At 36.2% G+C, this 8,583-nt stretch overlaps 2 protein-coding genes across 2 annotated transcripts; one reads left to right on the forward strand and one right to left on the reverse strand.

The window, feature by feature from the left end:
• Positions 1–23: 23 nt before the first annotated feature.
• Positions 24–4,468, forward strand: LOC111436151 (nitrate regulatory gene2 protein-like). Its single transcript, XM_023073855.1, has 5 exons — positions 24–245; positions 1,596–2,871; positions 2,959–3,173; positions 3,269–3,492; positions 3,568–4,468. The coding sequence occupies exons 2-5, from the start codon at positions 1,719–1,721 to the stop codon at positions 4,280–4,282; spliced, it is 2,307 nt and encodes a 768-aa protein (XP_022929623.1). The 5' UTR covers positions 24–245; positions 1,596–1,718; the 3' UTR covers positions 4,283–4,468.
• A 705-nt stretch (positions 4,469–5,173) lies between these two features.
• LOC111436268 (60S acidic ribosomal protein P3-2-like) lies at positions 5,174–6,519 on the reverse strand. Its single transcript, XM_023074014.1, has 2 exons — positions 6,197–6,519; positions 5,174–5,564 (listed from the first exon to the last, which is right to left on the reverse strand). The coding sequence occupies exons 1-2, from the start codon at positions 6,392–6,394 to the stop codon at positions 5,397–5,399; spliced, it is 366 nt and encodes a 121-aa protein (XP_022929782.1). The 5' UTR covers positions 6,395–6,519; the 3' UTR covers positions 5,174–5,396.
• Positions 6,520–8,583: the final 2,064 nt, after the last annotated feature.

Raw genomic sequence — 8,583 nt, forward strand, 5'->3', positions numbered from 1 at the left:
CTTTATTTCTCTCTACCTGAGTTTTGTTTAATGAGCTACTTCGACGTGAATGAATCGTTTTGTTTGTGCTCTTCCGTGATTTTCTTCTTCTCCATTCTGGGTTTTTTGACCGTTGCTTTTCTTCTAAAACCCCCCATTTCTCTCTCTACCTTCATGATCGTCTCTGTCAGTGGCAGTGTGTGATCAAGCATTCTTACACTATTCTCTGTTCCTTCCCGCCGGCCGTGATTCATTCATCCCACCAGGTACTTCAATGATTTTGTGTTTTTTTCTCTAGTTTTTCTTCTGGGTTTCCATAGTTTTCTGTGAATATATTAAGATCGATGAACTATTTGTTGTTGAACTATGAATTCTTAGGGATTTTGTGCCTTTTCTCATCATTTGTTCTTCTGGGTTGCTATTGTTTTCTGTTGAAATCGTAACATTGCTTCAGTATTTGTTGTTGAACTATGAATTCTTAGGGATCTTGTGCTTTTTCTCATCATTTGTTCTTCTGGATTGCTATTGTTTTCTGTTGAAATCGTAACATTGCTTCAGTATTTGTTGTTGAACTATGAATTCTTAGGGATCTTGTGCTTTTTCTCATCATTTGTTCTTCTGGGTTGCTATTGTTTTCTGTTGAAATCGTAACATTGCTTCAGTATTTGTTGTTGAACTATGAATTCTTAGGGATTTTATGCTTTTCGTCATCATTTGTTCTTCTGGGCTGTCATAGTTTTCCGTGGGGATAACGATATTTCTTCTGTATTGCTTGATGAATTGTAATCTTTCAGGGATCATGTGATTTTATCTCAACATTTACTTCTAGGTTGCTATAACCTTGCTGAAATATTTGTTGTTGAACTGTAAATTTTCAGGGATTAAGTGTTTTTTTCTGTTCCGGATTGCTATGTTTGCTATGTTCAGGGATTATGTGCTTTTTTCTCTACATTTCCTCTTCTGGGTTGCTATTGTTTTCTTGAGGAAATAAGAACATCGTTTCTATATTTCTTGTGAAACTCTAAATTTTTGTTCACTCTCTCGCTCTCTTCTCCTTCTCAATGAATGTCTCAGACCACTTTGTAGAGAGAGAGAGAGAAACAGAGAGGGGTTTATTTGTAATTTGATATTTGATCGGTTTCTCCATGTGAAGTCTGCAAATGGGTCCTTTACTTTGAGCCCTTTATCTTCTTTTTTTGTGTTTTGCTAAGCTCGAAATATGACAGTCATCATTCTTCATTCTGCCTGTTTTTGACTTTCTTTTCATTATTTTGTAATTTTATATTGCTATCCTTTTGTTTTTTGGTTCATAATATAATATATCTCATCAGTTTCCTTTTGAATTTCGAACTGGCAAGTTAAGGATTAGAGGTTCCTGTTGTTTCAGCTGAAATCTTTGACAACTCCTCAATAGAATCTTTTGTTCTTTTTTTGTGTTCTTTAACTTCTAAATCAAGAAAAGCATTAATCCTCTAAACCCTCCTCTCTGTATACTCAAATATGTTGTAGAATCCTCCATTTCTGTTGGTTTTGATTTGAAATAGGATCTTGATTCCCTGTTGTTCTTCCTGGTTCTTGTTCTGTGTGTGAATTTGGCATTGCTTTTGCCTGAACAGCCAAGAGAAACCTTATGAATCTGGCAAGAAACACACAGCAATATCCTTGTGATTTTGGTTTCGATTCGAGCTTGACGAATTCGTAGTGTACGAAAAGTTTGAAGAAAGGGTAGAAATTGAGATATGGGATGTTCCATGTCAAAGCTGGAAGATGAAGAGGCAGTTAAACTTTGTAAAGATCGGAAGAGTTTTATCAAACAAGCTGTTGAGCAGAGGAGACTATTTGCTTGTGGACATCTAGCCTACATTCAGTCATTGAAACGAGTATCTGCCGCTCTTCGTGAGTATGTCGATGGATACGAGCCTCGTGAGCAGTTGTTAGATTCCTTCATTACACCCCCTTACACATCTGTAAAGAAAACAAGTCCTGGTTTTATATCCATAACGCCGAATTCGTTCTCGACGCTTCCTATCGAATCTAAACCGAATAGAGTGGTGAGAGTAAATTACCTTAGATCAGGAGGGAATGGGGCAGTTTCTGTAGAAGAGAGACCTCAATCACCTGAAACTGTGAGAGTTCAATCTTATTCACCAATGAATCAGTATGGATTTGATGGCTTCTTCCCAATGCAATCCTCACCAATGAATTCCTCATTCTTCTCTTATTCTCCTAACAACAGACCAAATATCCCTCCCCCATCACCCGAACATTCGCAATGGGACTTTTTCTGGAACCCGTTTTCGTCTTTGGATAACTATGGCTACCCCTCGAACATTGGTCTCAATCATATGGCAATCGACGATGAGATACGAGGGCTAAGACAAGTTAGAGAAGAAGAAGGGATTCCTGAACTGGAAGAAGATGAAACTGAGCAGGAAGACAATAGCAATAGAGTAAACGTCCCCGAAGAAAGAACACGAGCTAGCCAAAGTTGTTGTAGAGAGGAAGTTGTTGTTGAGGACGTGGATGAGGACGAAGAAGACGAGGACGAGGATGAGGACGAGGACGAGGACGAGGACGAGGACGAGGACGAGGAGGAAACAAACAATGGAAGTGAGATGGATCTTGAACCGGAAGGGAAGATTGATGTATCAAGGCTCCAGAATGCTGGACCTATTGCAAGTACAAGCCAAGAATCAGGAGTAGCCGATCCCGAATCCAAGGAAGAAACACCGGGTTTTACTGTTTATGTGAACCGAAAACCGACGAGCATGGCAGAGGTAATCAAAGAACTGGAAGCTCAGTTTATAGCAGTTTGCAATTCAGCAAATGAGGTCTCAGCACTTTTAGAGGCTAGAAAAGCTCCATATATGGCCACTTCAAATGAACCTTCAGGTTGGATACATTAACACTTCAATCTAATTCCCTTACTTAAGTCATTTGACCATAATCCAATTCATGAAGTCTTATTTCTCCTTGCAGCAATGAAAATGTTGAACCCAGTAGCTCTATTCCGCTCGACTTCATCTCGTTCTTCCTCATCGAGATATCTAATCAGCTCTTCAGCAACTAAGGACGAAAGTGCTTACGAGAGCAATGGCAACGTACCAGAAGAATCCAGCTCATTTTCACACGGTCATCAATCGACATTGGATCGATTATATGCTTGGGAGAAAAAGCTCTACCAGGAAGTGAGGGTGTGTAGCTCAAATCCTCTCCTGACTTCTAATTTCTACTTTCAATGAATCCTGTGGATGTTTCTGATCTTTATAGTTTCCTTCTTATTAAACAGTCTGGAGAAAAGATTCGAATCGCGTACGAGAAGAAATGTAATCAACTCAAGAACCAAGATGTAAAAGGCGACGATCCGTCTTCAGTGGAAAAAACAAGATCTGCCATGAGAGGTCTCCATACTCAGATAAAGGTTTCGATTCACTCGGTCGAAGCTGTGGCGAAAAGAATCGAAACTTTAAGAGATGAAGAGTTGCAGCCTCAACTTCTAGAATTGGTTGAAGGGTAAGTCTCCATTGTTGGACATCTCTATAGTTATACTGAGATAATCAACAACCAATACTTCGTATGATTACACAGGTTAGCAAGGATGTGGAAAGTAATGGCAAAATGCCATCAATTACAGAAGCGAGCTTTAGATGAAGCAAAGCTTCTACTCGCCGGTATACCGTCGAAGTCGGACAGTAGAAAGCTCTCTTCAGCGCCAGTCATTGAGCCAACTTGGTTAGCGCGTGCATCAGCCAATCTCGAGATAGAGCTCAGGAACTGGCGAAGCTGTTTCGAGTCATGGATCACTTCTCAGCGATCCTATGTGCACGCAATAACTGGATGGCTCCTCCGGTGTGTAAATTCGGATTCCTCCGACACTACGAAGCCTCCATTTTCACCTCGTAGATCGAATGCATCTGCACTTCCAATATTTGGACTTTGCATCCAATGGAAGAGGTTCTTGGATGATGTTCAAGAGAAGGCAGTGCTAGACGGGCTCGACTTCTTTGCTGCTGGAATGGGGTCGCTCCACGCACAACAACAGCAAAGAGACGACCCTCACCGCGTTCGAGTCGGGTCGAAGAGATTCGAAGAATCAGGGGGGAACATGGAGATGGTAGAGTTTGGGAAGGTTGAAGAGGTGATGAGTGGAGAAAAAATGGCGGAAGTAGCCATAAGGGTGCTGTGTGCTGGGCTGTCATTTGCTATGAGCTCACTGACTGAATTTGCTATCAGTTCTGCTGATGGATATAGTGATCTTCTTAAGAAAATGCCAAAAGGAGACAGCAGCCAAATGGCACAATAGGCTCATCAAGTGGGATTGGAATGTAATTACAAATGCTTTATTTGTAGCTTAGTATTCTTTTTTGGCTTCATAGTTTAAATCTAACTTAGCTTCATGTAATTTTTGCTACTCCCTCTCTTATTTTTTATTAGGGTGTGAGTTAGTTTTGTCAAAGTTGATATCACTAAAAATTGAGTTAGTTGTATAGATCTGTTCAAATGAAGGTGATCAACCATTTTTTGGTGAAAAAATTATGCTTTCGATCGTTAAAGTTTGAATTTTGTAACATGTTAGTCACTCATTTTTCAAATCCGATATTTAAACCATCCGGGATTGGGTTTGATAGCATTGTCACATCACCTGCTGGTTACAATACCAGAAAAATGGACCAAAAGTTGAGTTCGATCAAAATGCTATCAAACTCAAGCTCTAAAGATCCAGAAATTAGATGATCCTAAATTAAAATAAATCCATAATTAATGCTGAACCAAAAGGCTAAATCATAAAAATAGGTATGTATTCATGATGTTAATGATTGTTGAAATCAATCGGTGGCTAACTAAGAAGATCATTGACATGTAAGGTACACTATCTCCATTAATACAAGATTTTTTGGCATAACAAGAGAGTTTATACTCAAACTAAACAATATCATACAATTATAGAGGTATGTTGTTCATATCTCTATTTTCAAAGTCACGAGCTACATGTCGATAGAATTCTAAATAGACATAATAGAAAAGTAGATAATTTGCGTATGGTTTACTCGAGTTCCTAATATTACTCGGGTTTGGATATTAATCTATAAACAAGGGTAATATATCTTATCATAGCATGAACTCTAAACCCTAAAACAATTTTAAAACCTCAACCTATTCTTGAAAAGGCACCATTCAAGTTAAATAATAGATGTGCTAAAACCAACCACACCAAATTGGTATTCCTTTTGAAAAACAATGCCCAAAAGAAGACCCCAACCATTTGACAAAGGTCAGTAACAAAATTTTACGTCCTTAACAAGAACAGCAATTGAACTTGCAAAATTCAACTAAATGCATAGCCAAAATTTGCTGAATATAAAAGTTGAGTGCTAAAGATTCTGAGTTTGATAAACAATAACGAGTAATTATACCAATTAATCAAAAAGTGAAAAGCCAAGGTCGTCGTCATCACTCTCCTCCTTCACCTCTTCCTTCTTCTCAGCTGGGGCTTCTGCAGCAGCTGGTGCATCTCCTCCAGCAGGGGCGGCTGCAGCTCCTCCACCGCCGATGAAACCGCCGCCACTACTGCCGCCAATGATCACCTGAAATACTAATGTTTAAACAAGGCATGCACAACGGGTAACAACAGGCAAGCAGGGAGGAAGCAAATTGAGACATTGAAGAGATATCATAAATCATAAATACTTTCAAATCAACTTCTTCCAAATACCTCTGCAAATTCAGACTACCTCTAACAAGGAATTACACAAATATATATTTTTATAAATCCATGTTTATCCAGAAAATGTAAAATTCAATGAGAGAATGCAGATAAGTTATACCAATCAAGGAACTCACCAATGAACATACTAAAAATATAATTACCAACATTGCTTTAGTTCATTATAAACCCATATATTTGGAAAATTCCCTCAATTAATAGTTGCTTAATCAATCATGTACCCATAAACCCATAATCGCAATTGTTAAACGCCAGCCTATAGATCAAATAGACCAAAAAAAGGATCGACCCTCATTGCACAGGAAAGGTAAAAGATAACTATTCATATTGACAAAAACATTAGTAACCAGACTAAACAATCAAATAAACATTGATTACATTTAGAAGGGGAGCATTTTTTTGAACATTAGATCGAGAACAACGAATAATAAAATCAGAAGTATTCGAAGAATCCACAAGACAAACTGGAATAGAGGAGAAAACAATGGATACCTGGAAAACGGCGGAGGTGGGAGTGACATAAGAGAAAGAGGACTGAACACCACCGGAGCAATCGACGGAGAGAACATTCTGAACGAGCGTCCTCTGGAGATCGTAGGTGGAATCGGCAGAGCCTTCAAGGTCACCCGAATACTGATTGGCAGTCCACTTGCCACCGGAGCTCCGACAGATGAAGGTGAAAACTCCCATTGTTTGATCTTCGAACTTGGATTCTGCTTGAAGCGAATTACGAAGAAGAACAAAGAGGGCGTTGGAGTGGACGGCTCTTCAGTGGATTGTGTTTGGTTTTTATGTCGAGAGACGAAACCCTAGCGAGAGAGGAAAACGAGGGTTTGGCTTCGTCAAATGACGGATTTACCCTCACAATTCATCATTGATTTGATTGAACTCTTAAACCCCTTTGGGAAATAATTTTTTTTTTTTTTTAAATGTTGAAATCTCGTTTCTAAAATTTTAAAATTTTAAATTACTTTTTTTTATTTATTAGATAAAATTTTTTAAACATATTGTTAATTTGACCTTTATAATTTAAAATTTTTTCTTTTAATATATATTTTAGTCGTCAATTTTTTTATTTTAATATTACTATACACGTTAATTAGAGATGTTTATTTAACATGTTGAGATTCACCCAGATTTGCGATAGAGATTATATTTTCCGTCTCCATCACTGCCCCATTTCACACGGTCTCACTTTATTTATATATATATATATATATATATATATTATAACGGTTGAAAATTATATTGTAATATTAAAATTAATTTTTTTTTTAAATTCTAAAAAAAATTTGTCACGGTGTAATAATTTTTTAATTTAGAAAAAAAAATATTGTTCAAATTCAACGTATCTAATGATTATTTAAATATTTTTTAATTTTAATTATTAAAGGAGAATTATATTTTAATAGTGAGAAAATATAATAAAAGGCCTAAAATTGAGATTTTGGGTTTTAATTATGAATGTAAATAATAATAGATAAAATATAAGTCAACTACAAATAATTATTATAAATAGGCTTTAATTACTCTCACAATAGGCCATTAATCATGGCACTTTAGCCCAATTTTATATTTTTAGAGTTATTTTGGATCAAATTTAAAAAATTAGGTTAAATTAATTTATTCAATAATATGGAGAATAAAACCGAACAAGATTAGGTTACTATCGACTAAGGAAAGTTAATAACATTAGCTGAAGCCAACACTGTAAGCGAACTTACTGTTGAAACGCGTATGAGCTAGATTGGATGAACCAAAAGAGAAGTATGAATATCATTTAGTGAATTTATGTGACGCATGTTGTTTGCTTTTGTAACAACCTAGGCCCACCGCTAGTAGATATTGTTCTCTTTGGGATTTCCCTTTCGAGCTTCCCCTCAAGGCTTTAAAAAAGCTAAGTGAAGGTTTTCGCGGGCTTATAAAATGGTGGTTTGTTCTCCTCCCCAACCAATGTGGGACATTGCAGCTGTATTGCTATGGTTACGTTTATGCCTTGTGAAATACCATGATACATCATACACTACAAGCATGTATGAAAGATTATGAACATGTAAGCATGTTTTGTTGGGAATTCGTATCATGAAATGTCTGGAAGTATTATGAACATCATTACAGTGTACCATGATTTTAAATACAAGATAACGTGTATGTTGTATGTCACAGTCATGGAATACTTATCTAATATGCTACACAAGGACATGTACATCACGATATTATACTCACTCCTTTTTTTTTTCTATTAGTTTTCGATAGTGTGAATGTACGCTAGCCCTTAATCAGGTCTATAGTGTACAATACGAGCACACTTAGAGATTCATTTTGTTTATTACTTAAATTATTGAATATATAAACAAAATAATAACATCTCAAATTATTTTAAATAAGCTAATTTGAAATAATTTGACTTTTTTCTTAAATCAATCTATAATTTTATAATTATATGTTCGTATTAATATTGAAAATTATAATTGGCTTAATATTAATGGCACGTTCAATTATTTATTTTTTTTGAGTTGAACAATTGCAAAAATGGAAATCGAACTATCAAATTTCAACAATCAAATTCTTACTTATTTGTGCCCGGTGGATGAAAGTCTCATATCAGGAGAATAATCATGAGTTTATAATCAAATAATACTATCTTTATTACGATGTATTTTGAGTAATGTCAAAGCAAAGCCTCATAAGCTTATACTCAAACGTGCAACAAAGTATATTGAGTCTGAAAGACATAGTAAAAAATGAACCAAATGGACTCTACAAGAAAAAGGAGTCGAACCTCCCTGATGAGTGTCACCTCTTTTTTTATAATTTATAACCAAGTCCAACCAAAAAAAAAAAAAAAAAAAAAAAAAAAAAAAAAAAAAAAAAAAAAA

This window comes from Cucurbita moschata, unplaced genomic scaffold, assembly GCF_002738365.1.
Source record: "Cucurbita moschata cultivar Rifu unplaced genomic scaffold, Cmos_1.0 Cmo_Scf00052, whole genome shotgun sequence".
Taxonomy (NCBI): Eukaryota; Viridiplantae; Streptophyta; class Magnoliopsida; order Cucurbitales; family Cucurbitaceae; genus Cucurbita; species Cucurbita moschata.

What these genes read in the sequence shown, in the direction of transcription:
- LOC111436151 (XM_023073855.1), top strand. Translation starts at nt 1,719, where the DNA reads ATGGGATGTTCCATGTCAAAGCTGGAAGATGAAGAGGCAGTTAAACTT. An exon ending in AGCTCTACCAGGAAGTGAGG is followed by an intron (nt 3,174 to 3,268) that starts GTGTGTAGCTCA and finishes CTTATTAAACAG; the next exon opens with TCTGGAGAAAAGATTCGAAT. An exon ending in CTTCTAGAATTGGTTGAAGG is followed by an intron (nt 3,493 to 3,567) that starts GTAAGTCTCCAT and finishes ATGATTACACAG; the next exon opens with GTTAGCAAGGATGTGGAAAG.
- LOC111436268 (XM_023074014.1), bottom strand. Translation starts at nt 6,394, where the DNA reads ATGGGAGTTTTCACCTTCATCTGTCGGAGCTCCGGTGGCAAGTGGACT. An exon ending in CCACCTCCGCCGTTTTCCAG is followed by an intron (nt 5,565 to 6,196) that starts GTATCCATTGTT and finishes TTAGTATTTCAG; the next exon opens with GTGATCATTGGCGGCAGTAG.